The sequence below is a fragment of the Ursus maritimus genome, unplaced genomic scaffold (genome assembly GCF_017311325.1).
Source record: "Ursus maritimus isolate PB19 unplaced genomic scaffold, ASM1731132v1 scaffold_24, whole genome shotgun sequence".
Lineage (NCBI taxonomy): Eukaryota > Metazoa > Chordata > Mammalia > Carnivora > Ursidae > Ursus > Ursus maritimus.
The window spans coordinates 13379825-13401747 of record NW_024424897.1 but is presented as its reverse complement, the minus strand read 5'-3'; the positions used below and the strand labels follow the sequence as shown (position 1 = coordinate 13401747).

The following is a 21923-nucleotide window of genomic DNA, read 5'->3' as shown; positions in this document are numbered from 1 at the left end:
CAAAATTGGATATCTAATATTTAGTTCTAAATAGATGATAAAGAATCTGTCTCGTCTTTATTATAAAGATAATTCTATCCTTAAGGAAGTTTTCAGTATAAGTTAAGCATATGACACAGTTTTACCTGTTGGGTTTTGAATTTAAAACTAGGAGGAAGCATTTGCTTTTAAATCTCAAGTGAAATTTGAATTTCAGAAGAGCGAATGAATATTTTTCCTCTTTTCCTTCAACTGCCTTATTACCGAGCTACTTTACAGTGCAGTGATCATTTTATGTGAATCTGAATCATGGGTAACTGATTGAGTTCACCGTTTTGTAAATATAAGCCCATTTGTTTTGGGGGGGGAAGCTCAAAAAAAGTGTAGGTTTATTTTTCTCCTTGCATATCCTGTCTTGCTTTTCAGTGACACCCGTTATGAATATTTTATTGAATTGATTTTAAACTCTTATAACAAGGTGAATAAAGCGTTTTAGGCCACACTGTATATTTTGTCCTGTTAACTTTTTTAGCTTTTCTTACAGATGGGCAGCTTTATTATCACCATTAATAGGAGTGGGATGGAAGATGAAGATAGCATTGTCTTTTTACAGATAAGCCTTAGAAACAGTGGAGGAATTGAGTTATGTCCTCCTGGCAAAGAACTAATATACTAACTGCGTTTTGCCTTTTTCATCCACCCTTTTCAGAATGGGATGGTAACAAAAGATTTGACAAGACTAAAAACACTTCTCACAGAAACAGAGGTAAGACTATTTCAGTGGATCTCTTTGGAAAGAGTTTAACTCAATCTGGCTATAGTAAGTGTTCTGTATTAAAGTTGGAAAATCTTCGGGCATCAGCCAAGAAAGCAAGGCTGTTCAGGTGGGGTAGTGGAGCTTCCTGGCCTTCTTTTCTAACCCATCTTGGTCCCATTCCAGGAATCTTGCTTCTTCTCACGTCTCCCCTGCACCCCAGGTCTTCTGTTCTGTTCCTGATTCTTATTAGCAGTCTCTGGCCAACAGGTGGAAAGCTGATTGGGAGATTTTAGTGTTTAACTACATCTGGCTGTTAGAAAATACTGTCATTTGGGGCGCCTGGGTGGCGCAGTCGTTAAGCGTCTGCCTTCGGCTCAGGGCGTGATCCCAGAGTTCTGGGATCAAGCCCCACATCAGGCTCCTCCGCTATGAGCCTGCTTCTTCCTCTCCCACTCCCCCTGCTTGTGTTCCCTCTCTCACTGGCTGTCTCTCTCTGTCAAATAAATAAATAAAATCTTTAAAAAAAAAAGAAAAAAGAAAATACTGTCATTAAAAATGAGATACCCCTCAAGCCTTCTTTTTAAAGCAACTGAAAGAGGTCTGTGATTCAAGTACTGTTTTTAAGGAATGGAGTTTAGGAGATGGAAATAATGTGTATCAGCGTAACTGGTTACTAGAAACACGCTCTGGCGCAGCACTTGAAGGGCACATGGAAGGCCAGGGGACAGCAGTGGCATGGAACAGGCCCGTAGCTTTGTAAGTTTCAAATTTCTGTTCCTCATACAGGCATATAAATGTATTTTTATTTAGATGTCTCATTTTAAAAACAGCCATTTTTGTCAGCTTTTACAAACGGAAGCCATGTAAAGTGATTGTTGTGTTTATTTCTTTTCTTTTTTCTTTTTTTTTTTGAAAGAGAGTGCAATGGCAGTCGGATGAGGGGCAGAGAGGGAGAGAGAGAGAATCTTTTTTTTTTTTTTTAAGATTTATTTATTTATTTGAGGGGGCTGGTACATGGATATGTATGAGGGAGGGGAAGGGCAGAGGGAGAGAATCTTCAAGTAGCCTTCCCTCTGAGTGCAGAGCTCGACACGGGGCTTGATCTCACAACTCTGAGATCATGACCTGAGCCAAAACCAAGAGTCGGATGTTTAACCCGCTGAGCCACCCAGGCGCCTCTGATTAGCTTATTTATTAAGAAAATTGGCACCTACTATGTGCTACTATGGCACCTACAAGATACCCACAGTCTGGGAGGTTAAAGTCTTGGGGAAGAGGCAGATAGCAAACAAACAAATTAGTTAGACAACTATAGGTATAATTCACATTGAGGAAAGTGGTATGAGGGGAAAAGGTAAGCTTTCTGTGATGGAAGAAATAACTGGATTGGGTGGTCAGAGGCTGAGATAGCTAAGCAGAGAACTAGGGTTAAGAAGGTGCCAGTTCCCAGGTGAGTGAGATGGAGGGTGCTCCACATGGGTGGAGAGAAAGAGCAGAGGCCCAGGCGTAAACTGTGACCTCCCGTGGATTACTTTCCCGTTCTAAATCTAGTAACATGTCACACATACTGGCAAACATGAAGCAAAGAGGATAGTCATTGTGAATTGCGTGAGCTGGATAAAGATACTATTTGTTTTGCTGCAATTATATAGGCTTTACAAAAAATGTTTTCTTTGTCTTACTGTGAATTAACCGAATATCAGTAAGTTCTAGTTAACTTCAGAGCCATTTCCTTTCTTGTATATATGTAGTCTTTTTAATTTCTAAGGATTAAAGGAAGACAATTATAAATGTTTTAGACTTTTAATATGGAATGTAAAATAAGATGACCTTTCATTTTATTAAAATTTTTGGCTTGCTTCTTTTTTATTGCCTTAATTTAATTATCAGCTTTACATCTGATAATCACACACAGATGTATATATTATGTATTTATATATACGAATTTTTTTTTTTTTAAAGATTTTATTCATTTATTTGACAGAGATAGAGACAGCCAGCGAGAGAGGGAACACAAGCAGGGGGAGTGGGAGAGGAAGAAGCAGGCTCATAGCGGAGGAGCCTGATGTGGGGCTCGATCCCATAACGCCGGGATCACGCCCTGAGCCGAAGGCAGACGCTTAACCGCTGTGCCACCCAGGCACCCCACGAATTTTTATTTTTAATATTTATAATGCTGTCACACGTAAGGCTACAAGTATCACTTGACTCCTATCTTGTGACTGTACTTTTAGGAGAAGTGACTTAAGTTTCGTTCATAATTAACTTTTCTCTGTAACCAAAGTAGTATTTTTTTTAGCTAGTGAACTGATATTATTAAAAAAAAATCCGTCTAGAAAAAGCTAATAAACAATGATACCCTTATTTATTATTGCACATGACGTATTAAGAAATAGAAACAATTTGTTTTAAAGATTAACAGAGCTGGTCTTTAAGTGGTAGTGGATAAGATAAAGACATGGAACTCAAGGCTGATTAATAGAAACAAAACTAGAATATAAAGATTTAAAATATCATATTAATAGATTTGATTGTAAATTTATAGACATTTTAGCAGTATGAAATTTGGCTGCTTTTCCTGAAGGTGTCAGTACAAAGTAAAGATGGATCATAAACTAATTGATATTGCCCTTCTGTCTTAGGGTCTGACCATATAAAAAGGTACTTAAAAAAAAAAACACCCAAAACACAATACCTTAGAACTTAAAAGCAGTGGTGGCCAAATCCTAAGCCCAGGCTGAGCTTCTCATTTTTACGAGGCCTTCTGGTGCGGATGTGCTGTTCTCCGGACCCTGCCGGCCTGAGAGCTGCAGCGTCAGCACGGGCGTGCCCGCTCGTTTGTACATCGTTGCAGATGCTTACTCGTGAAACACATGATGTATTTTTCCCTTCTAACAATTAGAAATGCTTTCAGCTTTATTATAGGACTGAAACATTATATTCCCATTTTTTCTTGCGTATCTGTAAATTTATTTTGGTGAACTTCTTAAAGATTTTTTTTTTTAAAGTTTATTTAAGTAATCTCTACACCTAACGTGGGGCTCAAACTCATGACGAGATCCAGAGCCGCATGTTCCATCGACTGAGCCAGGTGCCCCTATTTTGGTAAATTTTTTAGAGGAGGTACTTTAAATTCACACATGAAGTGAGCTTTTAGCTATTACGTTTATAAATTTTGAAGATGAAATATATTTTTTTAAAGATTTATTTATTAGCGTGTGGAGGAGGGGGGCAGGAGCAGAGGAGAGGGAGAGAAAAACTTAAGCAGACTCTGTGCTGAGCGTGGAGTCTGATGTGGGGCTCAGTCTCATGACCCTGAGATCATGACCTGAGCCGAAACCAAGAGTTGAACGCTTAACTGACTGCGCCACCCAGGTGCCCCTGAGATCATACTAGTGTGGGACTATGGCACTTAGATCGTGCTTGTAGAATTTAAAGAGATTTTTTAAATCTATCTTTTTTGTCAGCGTAGAATCCTTGTAATGTAAACAGTTAACTCTTGATTTAGCATATATATTCTTATATTCAGTCCTCATTTTACAGAAAGAATGGGTTGTCTTTAAAAATTTTTAGTAAATAGTTTGAGAATCAGAAGGCATCTTCCTATAGAAACAGTATTATAGTGATTTAGTTCCAACTGAACCTGAAAAGTCCAATTTAATTAATGACATATAAATTATAGTGATATTATTGTTTTAGTTATATCCAGTTAGCATTTAGACATTCTTTCTGCAGTGCAAGACATTCCAGATTTCATGCTGGGATACCATTTTCTCTGATTCAGTTCAACATTTACTGAGTTCCTGTGCTGTTCAAGGTTCTCTGGATTTTGGCAAGCTGAGATATCTGTGAAAAACAATCTGGTGGGCTGGTCAGAGATGCGTAAAGCTAATGTACGCATGGGGCAGGCTGCCTGTGGTCAGTAAGTGCTGTAGTGGAAGTACAAGCAGAGAGAGGAGAGATTAACAGTCTGTGGGGAGACCAGGAAGGCGGGAGATTGAAGGATGGGGGTGCTAGGTAAAGACCCAGAGGTGACTTGGTACACAGTAACATTACTGGTCATTTGGTTCAGGGGCAGATGAGGCCTTGCCCAGGGTAGTGGCAGTGGGAGTAAAGAGTATGAGACAGATATGAGGGACATTTTAGACCTTTTTGGGCAAGATTTGGAGAATACTCAGAGCGGGACAGAAGAGGGAGGGTTCAAGATGGCTTTCAGAATTTTGGTCTTGCTCTCTTTGGGAGCATGAACCCATTAACTTGAGATAAGGAGCAACTGAAGGAGGATGAGATTTGGGACAAAGATGATGAATTTAATTTTGGACATATTTGTTTGAAGTGCTTGGTTGATTATCTGTCCATCCACCCATCCCATCCTGGATGCATTTACTGGGCACCCATTATGTGCCTGTTCCTCTGTGAGCTGTGGGAATGTAGAAAAGCAGTCAGGCTGTTGGCAGTGGATCCGTACATGGCTGACAGTGATCTGGCACGTAAAATGCTATCAGTAGTTAAGAAAAAAAAGAAAAAGTGCTATGGCTGGCGCTCAGTTGAAATGGGTTGTGTAGAGTTTAGAATAAAATTAGAGCCAAAAGAGCAGATTTATGTGCACCAAGGGAGTTGAGTCAAGAAAACCAGGAAGTCAGAGTGAGTGGGTCCTCAGCTCCATCATGGGAGAAGGGCTCATCCCAGAGTGAGGGGGACCTGGCAGGATGTGCTCCAGGCCCCACAGTGGTGGCATTGCACTCAATGCAGTAGAAAAGGCAGTTCTCTAGCTGGTCATTTTCTAGGTGTTAGGAAGAGGAGAGTGAAATGAATAAATGGATGGAGGCGCTACTCCATGGACTTTTTCGTTTGCTACCAGGTAATTTTTATATAGGGAATCTCTATCAGTTTCCTTAATGAGGGCCACATAGTTACCTCTTTTCTTTATTTGAACCAAGTTTAACATAGAGCAGAGATGGATGCAAAAAATACTGTTTGCAGTATTAATGTTTATTAAAATGTCTAAGTATTCAAACTCAACGCTTTAAAAAAATGTTGAAAATGTCCGAGTATAATTCAGCATCAACTGGTTATTTCTTATTATAAAAACATTTTCATTTAAAAAATTTCAGACAGCAACTAGTAACGTCCTCTCTGGATATCACGTGGAAGACTTGGAAGGGGGTAAGTACCAAATTCTTTGTTACTTCTGGTAGCTGTAACTGTAGGCATCGCTTTGTTATTGATTATTGGGAGGACATATACTGAGTTACAGTACATGTAAGTGGAGGTATAGGAGAAAATACACAAATTTAATTTTAAGAAGTAGGTGTGGACAAAAGCATTTTTTTTCACTGGCCTCTTTTTGTAGGATAATGGAGTCATGGAGGTAGGAAGTATCATTTTCTTGCCTCCATGTAGCTCTGAGTGTAAACCTCATTGTTAGCAATGTCAGGTTGCCACATTCTACATTGTAGAGGGGAGTCTTTCTCTTTATCTGTCCCAGGCTAGTCCGGTTACTCCTTTTTGGAAGTCCTGATCTGTAAGCTAAGTTGTTCCTGCCTCAATTAAAATCCATGACCTCCTCTTGTCAGAGGAAAGGGAAGAGGGACCAATATTGATTGAGTGCTTGCTGGATACTGTGTACCGTGGTAGCGGCTTTCACAAACACATGTGTTGTCTTCTCCGTCTTTTTGATAGATGATGAAGCTGATGCTTACTAAGGTTCAGTAGCTTTTCCAGTTACACAGCTGGAAAGGGATGAGACACGGCTTTAACCTCAACCTGGCTGAATATCTTTTTTTTGCAGGGGAGGGAGGTGGTAGCACATGATTTGTGAGGAGATAGAGAATGGCTGTGAGGTTCTTGCAAACGTGGTGCTGCTCAGCCTCTGTTGTTCTAGCCTTTTCTTTCTTAAGCCTTGTTTTCCTTGGTTTATTTGGAACCTTTTACCTAAATGAATCAAAGCTCATTGTATTCAGAAATGAACAAATGTTACTTTTTAGCTCCCACCTCAGAATGCAACTTTTTGAACTTTATTTCAATTGTAAAAAAGGATTACTTGATACAGTGACATGTGCCAGACAATCCTAAGGAACATGGTTGATAATGTGGAACTTTTCACTCAATATACAGTATTGAATTTGTTCTATAAAATTTCCTTCCAGGATATGATAATTTTCGCATTCCTGAAATAATTCCTAATAGAGATACATCTTATACTTAAGAAATGACAAGCATGCCAACATTCCCCCTTTAGTTGTTAGGGAAGAGACTGCATTGGAAATACGTCCACCAGTTGCTAGGATAGAGTCAGGGTCATTGACCTGACTTAGCTGCTGGGTAACTACTTCAGTGATGTCGAAGTTTCCTGTGTTTAATTGAATTTAACTCCTTTGGTAGATTCCTTTTTTGATAGAGGCAAGTATGTCATGTCCTTTTTACATCATCTAGGATGATGTGTGTGGAGGGTTTATAGTATTTCTTACACATTAAAATATCAGAATTATTAGCAAGCCTCAAATGATAAGACTATATCCTGATTACTCTCTAGGATCTTGTAATGGTTGGCATTTCCGCCCACCACCTAGGGGAATCACAAGCAGCGAGGAATATACTTTGTGTAAAAGGTAAAGTGAATTTTTTTTTTAAACCACTGACATGTCTTTATTCAACGGATAGATAATTTTCCTTCACTTTCGAAAAGTAGTAATTCCAATTTAAAGAAGATAATATATGAAGGAAGACGTATAATGATGGAGTAAAATGGTTTATTTTCGACTTGAAACAGAAGCCATAATTCATGGTCATTATCATTAAATAATAAAAGTCAAGGCCATATCAGTGAGCCTTCTTTTAATTACAAACAACAGTGATCTAAATTGGGATTGCCAAGACTTTGTGTAGAAGTCTTTTATAATACCAGTTGGATTATTATGACTGAATTTAATTCTGGTCTCTTATTTATGTGAAATGTACCTCTGACTTATGGTGATTTAATTGAGATTATATAAACTGATGTAGAGCATAAAATAGATGAAGAAATGTTAAACTATTTTAATAACTTTTCTAAAAAAAGAAAATCTGTTACCTTCATGTTATCTTTATATATAATTTATGAGCAATTTCTATTTGAAGGGCTAACCTTTCAAAATTAAGTCGTTATTAAGCTGGAAAGAATTATTAAAGTCACATTTTGAAAGGTGAACTCCAGTTCTTTTTATAAGAACTAGTGACTAGAGGGATTTTAGGTATAAAGTCTCATTACTATAGATTGTTTTTGGTAATGAAAGAAATTGGATATGGAGTTTTGGTGATTGAATGGTCAAGATCAGATGTGATTTTATAGTAGAAATAAAGAAACTAAGTAGTAAGATTCGAAAATCCTGGTGGCATCATGTTGGAGTAGAGACAGAACACAGTCCTATGCGGAGGAGATGTGAGAAGATTTACAGGCCAGAGAAGATACCAAACCTTTAGTATTTAAAGAAATAATTTAAAGCAATAGAAAGACAAAGAAATATTTGGCTCATTAAGACATACTTAAGAGAAACAAATGCATGATTTTTTAAATGTGTCTTACAAAGCATAAGAGAACTTAATAAGTAGTATAATTTAAGTTCGAGCACTTTGTATCATTAAGAAAAGCTTTAAATACAGTCATCTTTTCAAATAGGGTGAGCCACGTGGTAATTCACGTTGTGCTGTGGTTCGTTTTATATTTCTCACTGTCCATGTTTTTTCAGTTGAGAAATTATCCATATTATAACACCTCTCATCTCTATTTTGCTACTTATAAATTTTCATTTTTTCTCTCAGAAGATCTTCTATTAATTTTTTGATGTTTCAGTTGTTTAAAAACTGGCTAGACCCATAATTTTGTAGGATGTTTAAAACTTAAAAAAATTAATAGTTTTGCATTTTTATCTGTTTTGACCACTAATTTGTTAAGTTGAATTTTCTGAGTCATAAACACTGAGAAACCATTAACTCTGTCCTTTAAAATGAACATTTAGGAATTTACCATTGAAGATTTTAATCTGACTATTGAATTAATTGTGATTCTAATATAAAACTTTATTCTTAATTTATTTGAAACTTGAAGCAAATGAATATAGTCCAGTATTTTCAGTGAAATATAGGTAATAGTAATATAGAGAAGAGTTGAAGACATTACATTGGAAGGTGAAAAGTAGAAGCCTTAAGGTGATAATTTAATGATATAGTAACATTTTTCTTCAGAATGAAATTCCTAGTGTGTGGAGAATTGTCTTTAGGTCGTACCATTTTGAGAAGTAGGGCACACCTGTGTTTGATGCACCGATCCACTTGATGTCAGTGTTGCTTTAGGAAAATTCTGCTCTAAGAAGAATTGTCTAAATAGAGTTGTTACATCCTGAAGGAGGCTACCTTTTCAATGTCGGTTTTGTGGGTGAGGGGTGGTTATGATTGATTATGCTTTGCTTTATCATTCCCTTATTCCAAAAAAGAAGTCACTGAGTACGAAAAGTTGCTGTAGTGATTAACTGTTACAAATGTTCTGGAAACCTCTTCCTCCTCTTCTGTGCAAGTCAGTGTGATAAATATGGCCTTTCAGGAGGTGAAGTTTTGTTTTTGTTATTGAAGAGTCGGAGGGCAAATGCTGGAAGTTTATCTTTTAAATGGTCCAACAAAGTATATGATAAAACAGTCTTTCCTATTCTACTTAGATTTTTAGAGCAAGGAATCTGTAGGTATGGTGCGCAGTGTACTTCAGCACATTCCCAGGAAGAACTAGCAGAATGGCAGAAAAGATATGCTTCACGCTTGATAAAATTGAAACAGCAAAATGAGAATAAACAGCTCTCAGGCAGTTACATGGAAACCTTGATAGAAAAGTGGATGAATTCATTATCTCCTGAGAAAGTGGTGAGGAAAATAAACTGCATTTTTTTTTGTTTGTTTGTTTTAAACGATGACCTTGTTTGAGTCTTGACTTTATTTTGTGCTATTTTGGTTTATTTCCTTATCCTCTATATGAAGAACTTGATTCTTGATAAAGTGTTTTTGTAGCAAAAGTAGACCCTTTTGCTAAAATAAAGAGCAGAACTAAGACATTTGTTTGAAGATTTGCAGGTATTACATTAATCTTCATTCAGAGAGTGTTTACTGCCATTTTGTTGTTGTTAATTTTCTTATGTCTTGTCTAAGCTTTATTATATTTTGTTCTTATAAAATTAATGTATAAAAAGTATCTTGCTTTGTAAACAGTTCCATCAGCATCTTTACCGTTGATATTTATTTACCATGCCAGAAGTTTTTGTTTGTGCTTTTGGGAGTAAAAATACAATGTTAATTGCTCTCTATTTTCAGCTTAGTGAATGTATAGAAGGAGTAAAAGTAGAGCATAATCCTGATCTGTCGGTTACTGTCAACACCAAAAAATCTCACCAGACATGGACCTTTGCTCTTACTTGTAAGGTATGAATTTTGTGCTAATTAAAGAATGTAATTTTTTTTTCGATTTTCTTAAGGCTTCTTTTGACCTTTAAATCTCTGTGTTAGAGCACTGCAAATGTTTTAATCTAAGTACCTCTAAAGTAGGTTCTATATTGTGCTACAGTGTATTTCTGTATTTTGTTCATTAAAGGTATAATATTTTTAGATTTTGAGATAGAAAGTCTTTGTAGATATTTAGATGTTTGTTAATTTATTAATTTGATAAAGAGGTCTTTGATATATTGTCTTCCGAAGTTGGAACATAGGATGGGGTTCATGGCTTATAATTAACTATTTAAAAATTGAATTGTTTAATCTGGCAGTTCTAAGATACTTAAACAAGTAACAGCTTTATTTTTATATTTGATTTGTTGAAATCACAGATTCTGTAATAATGGGTTTTTAATATGAGACATTTTCTGCAGTGCTTCCCATCTTGAATATAATATTCAAAGTTTAAGAATGAAGCAGAGTCAAACTTTTCTGTGAATACGTGCAGTGGAAAAGTTTTGTGTACTTTTTGGTGGCATTTCTTCCACTGTACCATCTGCATCTTGGGATGAAAAATCTGGGAACATTTAGCTTCGGCCTTGAACCCAGTCCAGTGCCTTCAGAGGTAACTGCCCTCCTATGAAGACTTCCTACTCGAAGCTAGATAAAACTTTTTTTAGGCCAAAGGTATGGAAATTTGGAGGTCAGTGATCTAACAGGGTGATAGAGCTTTTGCCACAAAGAAAGATGAGCATATCCTAGAAAAAGAAGGGAGGCTAGAAATGTAGTATAAATATATCATTTTTTAAAATTTCAGCTTTGCTGAGTTACAAATGACATCATAAATATATAATTTTAACAGCTGATTTTTTTTTAACCATTCTCATTTTTTCTTAAATGGCTTATGAGCACAATTTGTGTTTTTAACATAGTCTCTTAGAAGCATGGGAAAGTAAAAGTCCCTTATGGGAATATTTTCATTGAAGAGCCCAATTACAATTGGATTTTTCACCCCCTTGTACTCAATGAATTATTTTAACTTCCTTGTAGCCTGCAAGAATGCTGTATCGTGTAGCATTGCTTTATGATGCTCATCGTCCTCATTTTAGTATCATTGCAATATCTGCCGGAGATAGTACTACCCAGGTATCACAAGAAGTCCCAGAAAACTGTCAAGAATGGATAGGAGGAAAGATGGCCCAAAATGGATTAGATCATTACGTGTATAAAGTCGGGATAGCATTTAACACAGAAATATTTGGAACTTTTCGCCAAACCATAGTTTTCGACTTTGGATTGGAACCAGTACTCATGCAAAGAGTAATGATTGATGCAGCTTCTACAGAAGGTAATATTTAGACTTTTTTCCCCTGATACGATGTATTAAAAGGCACTATAATGGAAGCATTAAAAGATATGTATTGGCCCCTAAATATTCCATGGATAGAGAGGGAATAATAAGGAAAAAAATCCCAAAGCCATCGACTCATTTACTGTGTAATGGGATTAGAATGGTTCACATTATGCCCTGTTCTCTTTATATCGTCATCAGGCAGACTTGCTTTGAGCCTCCTCAAACTTGTCTGAGTAGATGATCAGGTCTGTTTTGGTCTACTAGCTTTGTTTTTAAAGGAAGGTGATTTTAGCACAGTAAAACCTTTCAGTATTAATTTGGGTAGACTGTTATTTCAGTGGTAATCGTGAGTACACCTCCAATGTCTATTTCCATGTCTGACTGAGTCTCCAGTTAATTTTGCTGACATTAGTACGTTCTCTTTGAATGAAAAGCCCTGAATATAAGATTTCGTAAGTTGGTTTTGTACATTCACTAGTGAAGGAGACCATGGTGCCTTTACTAGGATGTGCTCTGTGTTCCTGGGAAGAGGTCCCTGCTTTTACCGTGTAAGCACCTGCAGAAGATGATAATTACTTTGTTCCTTGTTACATTACTGCCTGTTCCTCAGTTTTATGCCAATATCCAGCAGGACAAGGGAAGGGCACATTTCCCTGTTCTTTGGCTCTTGGTTGGATTATAGGTGCTTTATTCTTTTTAAAGAACACTAAATATTTATTTAACAAACACTCATGTGAACTTGCTATTGGATTGATTATAACCATGTTGTGGAGGATTTTTCACTAGGTACCACTGTGTCCCATTTATGAGAACCTAGAAGTTTTATTCATGAGCAAATGTGAGGATTTTATTTTTTGGACACAATGAACAGGCGGAACTGGTTCTGTCCCCTTTACCTCAGCTGCTGGTAAAGTTAAAGCAACATTTGGGCCCAGATTGAACAATTAGGCCTTACCTTCTAGTATGTGTGCTACTATTACCCACACTTATTGAAACCTCACTTAAACCTTATTTCTTACTTTGATACCTTATCCCTGTTTTTATTCTGTTGTATTCTGTTTTTTCATATTCTCAGTACTCTTTGGAATCAGAATATGTTAATTCCTATAGCCAAATAGATATAGTTGACAAAATAAGAATATTTAATTTATATTTGTTAGTATAGGAGTTCTTTGGCAATTTTTTTCTGCAAAGAGCCAGATAGTCTTTTAGATGTTGCCTGGCAGATGGTATCTGTTGCAGTTATTCTGCTCTGCACTGTAATGATAAAGCACCTATAGAAAATATGTAAGCAAATGGGCGTGACAGTGTTCCAATAAAACTTTATTTTCAAAACGACGGTGGGCTGGAGTTACCTTGCATGCTGTGGTTTGCCTCCCCCTGTATTAATAAGTCACTTTTAGAGACTAAACTTGAGAACTACTAGGAAGCACCGTTTTTATTTTTATTTATTTATTTATTTGTTTATTTATTTTTTTTAAGATTTTATTTATTTACTTGACAGGAAGCACCGTTTTTAAATCACGGAGAGAGACCAACACGTATTCCCGCTTTTCCCGTGTAATTCTCATAGGATGTTCTTGGCTTACATGTGGGTTATATGATAAAAGTTCGCTTTTAGATTGGTGATTTGAAACTCATGATTCATTTTCTCATAGAAGTTTGTGTTGTTAACAATCTGTATCTTGTTAATGAAAACCTATTTAGTTAATAATAGAAAATGTTACATGTCTGCATTAAAAATTAAGAGAAAATGATACTGCTAAGACAGATGAGGGGAGGATGTGATAATGAGGATTTCAGGGCACCCCCATGGGCTTCAGAGATTAAGGGTATTTTGCCTTAGGTATGTGGTACTTTTCTAGTTGGAGAAAAAGAGCATTGAACAGACTCCAGAGTCAAATAGAATTGGATTTGAATCTTGATTTTCTCGTTACCTGTGGGACGCTGGGCAGGGTACTTGACATTCCTGAACTTCATGTGGAAATTTCTGTAAAGTGGGGCTACAGCTATCTATCTTAGAGGATCATTGTGAGACCGAAGATAAGCTTTGTGTGGTATCTGGCACACGTTAGGCATTCAGTAAATGGTAGCTGTTGGTTTTATCATGAGCCATGATTAGGATAATTCCTGGCTTCAGATAGAATGAAGAAAGTAGGAAGAGAGGAGAATTTTTTAGAAAAGGGAGGCCTGGGACTAGGGTGCATGCAGAGGAGAGGGGCTGAGAAGCCTAAGGACCCAAGCCATTAAAACCATGGCACCTGTGGATCTTGGGAAGAGAAGGCAAGAGAAGTTGGTGGAAGAGAAGTTGTCCAAGATGACCCACGTTTTGAGTGTGGTGACTGGAAAATAGAGTTACATTTCTTAGGTTTCTAATATATCAGCTTGAAAATATGATGAATTTGGGGCGCCTGGGTGGCTCAGTCGGTTAAGCATCTGCCTTCTGCATGGGTCATGATCCTGGGGACCTGGGATTGAGTCCTGCATCGGGCTCTCTGCTCAGCTGGGAGTGTGCTTCTGTCCCTCTCTCTGCCCCTCTCCCTACCTCCCTGCTTGTGCTCTCTGCTCTCTCTCGTGCGCTCTCTCAAATAAATAAAATATTAAAAAAAAAGAAAATATAATGAATTTTATATTTCATTCAATTTGGTGGAAGGTATTAATATAGTCAAGGATATCCTCCCATTTGGAACTGATACGATGCCTTACACCCTTTTTGTGATACTTTATATCCTTTTTTACTGACCACTTTGCAGTTTGTTATCTTTGCTTATTTTTCTTCAAACAAGGTTTTACTTCTAAGTAGTTACGTCGTAGAAAATAATTGAAAAAAAATTAAGCATTTTCTTTTTTTTTTAATAGATTTTATTTATTTATTTGACAGAGAGAGACAGCCAGTGAGAGAGGGAACACAGGCAGGGGGAGTGGGAGAGGAAGAAGCAGGCTCCTAGTGGAGGAGCCTGATGTGGGGCTCGATCCCAGAACGCCGGGATCACGCCCTGAGCCGAAGGCAGACGCTTAACGACTGCGCCACCCAGGCGCCCCCAAATTAAGCATTTTCTTTTCTTTTCTTTTCTTTTCTTTTTTTTTTTTTTTAAAGATTTTATTTATTTATTTGACAGAGATAGAGACAGCCAGCGAGAGAGGGAACACAAGCAGGGGGAGTGGGAGAGGAAGAAGCAGGCTCATAGCGGAGGAGCCTGATGTGGGGCTCGATCCCATAACGCCGGGATCACGCCCTGAGCCAAAGACAGACGCTTAACCGCTGTGCCACCCAGGCGCCCCAAGCGTTTTCTTGAATGAATTTGAAAACAAAACAGTTTCACGTAGTGAAATTTGTTTTTCAAGGCCAGGAAAAATAAGTATTACAATAGAGCAATATATAGAGTGTATAAAATGTATTTTTTGATAAGATATTTTGAATAATTATAAACAGAAAAACTTAAATTTAGGTTAGGCAAGCTAGGTTACATTTGGCTGACTGTTTTTGGCCATTACTGACATTAGCTGACCTGTTGTGGTAATTTGTAGTTTTTTGGTATTTTCCCTACTCTTTTTTTTTTTTTTAACATTTATTTATTTTAGCTAGAGAGAGTGCAATCTAGAGCACAAGCATGAGTGGGGGAGGGGTGGAGGGAGAGGGAATCTCAAGCTGACTCCCTGCAAAGGTGGAGCCCAGTGGGGGCTCCATCTCACAACCCTGAGATCAGGATCTGAGCCAAAACCCAAGAGTTGGATGCTTAACCGACTGAGCCACCCAGGCGCCCCATTTTTTAAAATATTATTTTCATGGTAATCTATTTCTTTACTTTTAAGTAGGTTCCACACCCACTGTGGGTGGGGCTTGAACTCACAATCCTGAGATTAATATCACACGCTCTAGTGACTGAGCCAGCCAGGCACCCCTATTTTCATGCTATCTAAAGCATTCAAACCTTTCTATTTGCAGGCCATGAGTGAATTTTTTTTCTTCTAGTTGTAAATGGCAATTCTGCGGACTGTTCAGGCAATAGATATAACTTTAACTTGGCTTTTTTCAGTGCTTTTCCCTTGTTGGTGAGATTTAGGTTCAGCAAGAGACACTGTATGCACTGAAAAAATTGTTTTGGATTAAAGATGTGCCTCTCAAAAATGTGTGGCAAAATACCATTTACAAAAGAAGAAAGTGGGTTGTCCCCTTGCTTAGAAAACAAACTGCATTATACAACTTTATCCCACAACTTTGAGTAATGGAACATTTTTGCTTGGCAAACTGATTTGGAATTATGCTTTGAATATCTGGAAGTGACGTGTTGAAAATTAATTATGATATTTAAATTTGAAAACTTGATAGTACACATTTCTTACTTTGAATCTAGCAGTGTATGTTAACATTTACATTAAAATGTAGTATGACTTAAAAATTATCTCCAAATAGGGCGCCTGGGTGGCACAGCGGTTAAGCGTCTGCCTTCGGCTCAGGGCGTGATCCCGGCGTTCTGGGTTCGAGCCCCACATCAAGCTTCTCTGCTATGAGCCTGCTTCTTCCTCTCCCACTCCCCTGCTTGTGTTGCCTCTCTCACTGTCTGTCTCTATCTCTGTTAAATAAATAAAATCTTTAAAAAAAAAATTATCTCCAAATGCCAAAGTTGTTGGTAAATTAAGGGCCGGTTATATATAAATGTATCTATACCAATATCGATATAGATACTGATAGTATGAAAAGTCATAGAAAAATGATTTAAAAAATATTTGTCAATAGAAGATAAATATTGTTGAGTAGAAGCATGTAAAAAGTAATGAGGTACTCTGATGCTGTTATTTTGCTGTTTTAACTTTTTGTTGGTTTCTTTAAGAGATGAAAAATGGGGACAGACAATATGGGTAAGCTAAGAGATGCTAATCTTGTTTCTGTGTAGCAATTTTTGGGAAAGGAATGATATTGAAATGGAGAGCTGAAATGATGGTTTGGGAGTGCTTTCAGATTTGTAATTTTATTGTTACTTTGGGCAGTCTAGACTTGTAAAGGCAGAACCATAATGTTTCCTAAGGAAGAGTGTTTGCCTTTGATTTTGGAGTTGAGACTCTCATTCTCTTTAAGTCCTAGATGAGAAGAGCTGTTTTGAATATATTCTGTATTTAGCATGCATTTATTTATTGCATGGTTCTTCTACGTCCACCCTTATGCTAGACGCATAGAACACTCGAATTTTTTTTTCTCCTTACTTTTTCTTATCTACTCTCTAGGTTCTGTTAAGGATAATTTTCAAGTCTGCTATATTATATTCTTCAGGATAAAACAAACCAACCCTTTGGCTGCTTCGTTAGAATAGTAACTATGTGGCTGAACAAGGAGGGCATTGCTGTTCTCAGTCAGCAGGCCCAGGGAAGTTGGGAAGCATATCTTGTGTCCACTGGTCATTCCAACCCTGAATTCTCTTTGTGGCAATAGCAGCTCTTCCTTTATGTTATCTTCAAAAAATTAGGTATATGCTAATTAACTTTTTCTTGTGAATTTCTCTTAAAATATATTTATAGCTTCTGCCTACCACATCTCAGGGTAATAGATCCTACAGGTTTATCATTCCTGTCAGATTTGCTTTGCGATTTAGTATTGTAGGAGTTGGTTACTAAGTCAGTGTTAAGTTCTCCCTATATGGTTTTTTTGAGTGTTGATCCTTAACCTGTTCACTTTTCATCTGGGCAGAGTGATTTTCATTTTAGCCTAATCTAGGTTGAAGAAAAGTGCTTGCCAAGGATGAACTGGCTCAGCTGCCCCGAGTAGCACGTATGTGTGGTTTAGACGTTAGCAGCTGCTACCACGTGCTGGAGGTGCGACTGAAATGAGGCCTGTAGTAGTCATGTTCCCCATGGGGAACCTCCTCTCCCTCCTCTATTTGAAAAGGGACTCGTAAGGGGCGCCTGGGTGGTTTAGTCAGTTGAGCATCCAGCTCTTGATTTCGGCTCAGGTCAGGATCTCAGGATTGTGTGATTGAGCCCCGCGTTGGGCTCTGCACTCAGCTGGGAAGTCTGCTTGAGTTTCTTGTTCTCCCTCAGCTCCTTCCCCTATTCTCTCTCTCTTTTCTTTTCCCTTTCTCTCTCTCTCTCTAAAATAAATAAATCTGCAAGAAAAAAACTTTTGAACAGGGCCTCTTAAGACCTAACAACCTTTGAGGACTGTAAGTTACGTGTTTGAATAGGCTTAGTAAGCCGCTGCTTATAAATGAGAGGATTGGAGGCAGAAGCTTATCTCAAGTTCACATGAAGTAGGGAAAAAGAAGTAGCTTTGGCAAAATATGTCCTTAGTAGTCACTGGCCACAATTCCTTTTTGATGTCCGAGTTAATGACTGAGATAGTAATTTGCAGACTTTTTTGATGTTGGCACATAGGGATGTTTTTCAAGATTCTTTTTACTGTTCCCTGAACTCTCCCCTCTCCTGTAGTATGTTTATAGTCATTTAAAAAATAAACAGAATAAAATTTAACATTGTTTGGAAATTGTTTTGAAGTCGTCGTGCTGCCTGCTGAAGACACTAATTTTAATAATTTCATAAAATAGGGGTTGGAATCATGGCACTGTCTAGATAAGATGAGAAAAACAAAAACTGTTTCTCATGCCACTTTTCCTGGAAAGCCTGAATACTTGTAGTCCAGAGTAGAATGACTGTCTGTATAAATTGCTTTGCATATTAAATAGGTAATACAAAAATCTTATTAAAAGGAAAGCTCTATTGTTTTAGGTTTCTTGTTAATCCTAGTTACTTGAATATCAGTTAGAAATAATTAATGACTTTTTAAAGAATGTGAACATAATATTGATCTAGGCATAGTCTGATTCAATTTCTTATTTAAAATAAAATTATGAAATATAATTGCCCTAACTCCAAATAATAGACATCCCTTTATTACATACGACAGTGACTCTTTGATAGTATGTAGAGTTTAGTTTTTATTTTTACAGAGCTGGTTATTTGGTTTGTCACTGTACTGTTACTGTTTCTCTTGATTTCTGAATTAAGGAAAATTTTTATGTACATCTTTATTATTTTGATAATGAGTATCATTTGATTTTTAGTGGTGGTATACTCTCTTCTAGGAATATTGGCATTTGTGTTATTTAAATATTTTTTGTAGTTACGATTTAAGGAATGAAAGGGCAGGGCCCAATTTTAGGATGATTTAGGAAGAAAATGTGATTAGTTTACTTTATGAGACGTCTTTTGAAGCTATTGTAAAAACAGACCATCCTTGCTTCATCCAGAGTATTCTAAGAATGCAGGCCATCCTTATGGCTTGATGATTATAGTTGTATTTATTTTACCATTTGGGAAATAATAAAACTGTTATGTAGAAATACCTTTTCAAGGAGCAAAGGCAAGAAATTAGGTCCTTTACATTTGAATCTTTAGTAAGGTATTAGGGTAAACTGTTTTCTAGTATTGAGAAATATCTTTTGGATGACTATACTTATATGTTTGTAATTTATATATAACATTTAAATGTAGGAAAATCTCTCACTAAGCAGTACATGGCAATTAGGCATTATTCTCTCATTGCAAATATAGTACAGGGTAACTTATTTTTGTGTTTTGAAGACTAGCTGATCTCTATTTAAACTTCTTAGACTTCTTCCCAAATTGTAACCTGAGTTGTGAAGCCATCTTTTCAATTACGTTACATTAAAACTGGATCTCAGTCAAGCAAGATCCCCCCCCCCTTTTGGTTAAGCTTCATATTTATAGGTATATGTATGCTCCGCCCAAAAGGAAAGTAATACGCACTGTGGAAACAGCCCACCCAGTGCTCAGAATTTATGTTACGATATATTTCACCTTGTGCTGGTCCTATGCTACATTTTTTTCCCAGAGATGTCAGAACTTGAACAGTCATTCATTTTGACATTGTGCCCTACTTACAGTATAATTTAGCTGAGGCTAAACTGGATTTTTCTGGAATGGCATTTTAATGGTACATCTTATCACATTTTAATGAAGAATTAGCAGTGTTTTTACATGAGTATTTTCTAAAAGATTTTGGTTAGTTGTAAGTTGACTTTCAGAGAGTTTCACTGTGCTTTACTACACAAGAAAAAACATAGTTTTCTGATTTTCTGTTTCTATAATGGGCAGATATTGGTAGTAGTAGGAGAAAAGTGATTATCACCTGATAGATTTTACCTATGAGGAACTTATCCTGCAGTTCAGATTTCTTTTGACTGAGAGTTAAATTCTAAATGTTAATCTGTATTTTCAATATGTTAATAACTACTTCTGTTCTATCCTGATGTTTAAAAAAAAGGTGTTTTTTGCATGGGTTCCTATTTATGTTATTTTGTTAAGCCAGACAAAAGATTTCTGATATGGGGAAGAGTCTCTGTCAAATGGGTTTTTGTACTGTTTTGTTTTTAAGAATTATTAGCTCTAGCATATGAAATGCTTCTACCAAAATGTGTAATGTATTATTTGAGAATTTTAATGTTGTATTCCTTTATAAATGTGTTTTTTGTTTCCATTTAGATCTTGAATACCTGATGCATGCAAAACAACAGCTAGTAACCACAGCTAAGCGTTGGGATTCTTCTTCTAAGACTATTATAGATTTTGAACCTAATGAAACTACTGATTTGGAGAAGAGCCTTCTTATCAGATACCAAATTCCTCTCTCTGCTGACCAGCTGTTTACCCAGTCCGTTTTAGACAAATCATTGACCAAGACCAACTATCAGTCACGGCTGCATGACCTTCTTTATATTGAGGAGATAGCCCAGTATAAAGAAGTCAGCAAGTAAGTTACTTTAGAAACACTTTGTTTTAAAAAAACTCCCCTTTCAATGGTATTTTTTATTTTTAAAATGGAGGTGTGCCTAAGTGAAGATAGGTAATATAGGTTGTTACTGAATAGCTGTTGTTCAGTGCTGTGTTCTGTTCATGTCGGCCTCCTGGGTGCATGGTATATAATTCATTTCCATAAGACTGCCACGTGCTAGGTGTGTAAACATGTGGTCCCTGCTGTATAGGAGGTTTCTGTTAATGGTAGTTAGAGTGAGTGCTCAGTAAATATTTGTTGAATAAATGCAGACAAACTGAAAGAGACCACATATTTTGGAATATAATTTTAAGAATGAAATGACTTGGGATGCCTGGGTGGCTTAGTTGGTTAAGTGTCTGACTCTTGATTTTGGCTCTGATTATGATCTCAGGGTTGTGAGATCAAGCCCTCATTGGGCTCTGTACTTGGTGTGGAGTCTGCTTGAGATCCTTTCCCTCTGCCCCTCCCCGCCTCTTGTGCGCACGCATGCTCTTTCTCTCTCTCTCTCTCAAATAAATAAGAAAAGATTAAAAAGAAGAAACGAAAGTTTGAGTGAAGGAAGATATTAATGAAATCATTGTTATATTTGGTAGTAGCATTCTACTTTTTAGATAAAATCCAGAAGCCTTAAATACTGAACCATAATTATGAGACATAAATACATTTTTATAAGTAGTTTTCCCTTTAAACATAGCCTAACCAACCTATATTTTTCCTAAGGTGCCTTATTGGTACCTTATCATTAATATTATTAATAGATACTGAACAGTCATTAAGGGATATATTCAGAAAAAGAAAAGTAAAAATTTAAACATACCTTGTGTTACTCTATTTATGGATTAAATATGATGTAGCTTTTGGAACATATCTAATTTCAAATTAAGTGCTTGTAAAATTTACAAAATTAGCTAGAATATATTTTTCATTACTCTTAAGACTTCAAATTATGGCTGTTGATGGTCTCTTACAAGACTTTTATTAACCGTGTCCATATACAGTTCTAATGAAATAGTCACTTATTAAATAACAAGGACAAGGCAACCCTCTCGGGTCCCCTCCCTCCTTGGGATCTTTGTACTATCTATCACTTTGGTATCGCTCAGTAAACTTTGAAAAAAAAAATAACAAGGACAGTGGCTTGTATCATGTATATTCACGATATTAATATGCATATATGTTATTTACATGATCATAGGTTCCTTTTTCTTAGTAAAGAAAACATTGATAAATCATAAATATTAAGATGAAATAGTTTAAAAGCCTACCAGAATCTTAAGAGACTATTTTGGAGTACCATAATAGAAATTCAGAAAAAATTATATATTAACTTACATTTGTTTAAATATAACAAATAAATATTGTTTGTTCAGGTTTAAAAATCATTCCATATACATTGCCTCAGAACTTATAACTAAAGATCAATAAGCTTATGGATTATTAAAATAAAAATAATTTTTAAAAAATGGAAATTTGGGGTGTTTGGATGGCTTAAGCATTGGGTTAAGCATTGGGACTCTTGATTTTGGCTCAGGTCATGATCTCAGGGTGGTGAGATTGAGCCCCGTGTCGTGGAGTCTCCTAGAGATTCTCACTCTTTC

General features: G+C 36.7%; 1 protein-coding gene across 5 annotated transcripts in view; it reads left to right on the top strand.

Annotated features, from left to right (window-relative positions):
- Nucleotides 1–21923, top strand: part of HELZ (helicase with zinc finger) — a 152458-nt gene that overhangs the window by 40882 nt on the left and 89653 nt on the right. For all 5 annotated transcript variants that reach the window (XM_040640372.1, XM_040640374.1, XM_040640370.1 and 2 more), the window contains 7 exons: nucleotides 689–745; nucleotides 5851–5902; nucleotides 7272–7347; nucleotides 9427–9625; nucleotides 10070–10177; nucleotides 11237–11534; nucleotides 20034–20301. In XM_040640372.1, coding sequence (XP_040496306.1) covers nucleotides 689–745; nucleotides 5851–5902; nucleotides 7272–7347; nucleotides 9427–9625; nucleotides 10070–10177; nucleotides 11237–11534; nucleotides 20034–20301 — 1058 coding nt within the window. The remainder of the gene's footprint in view (nucleotides 1–688; nucleotides 746–5850; nucleotides 5903–7271; nucleotides 7348–9426; nucleotides 9626–10069; nucleotides 10178–11236; nucleotides 11535–20033; nucleotides 20302–21923) is intronic.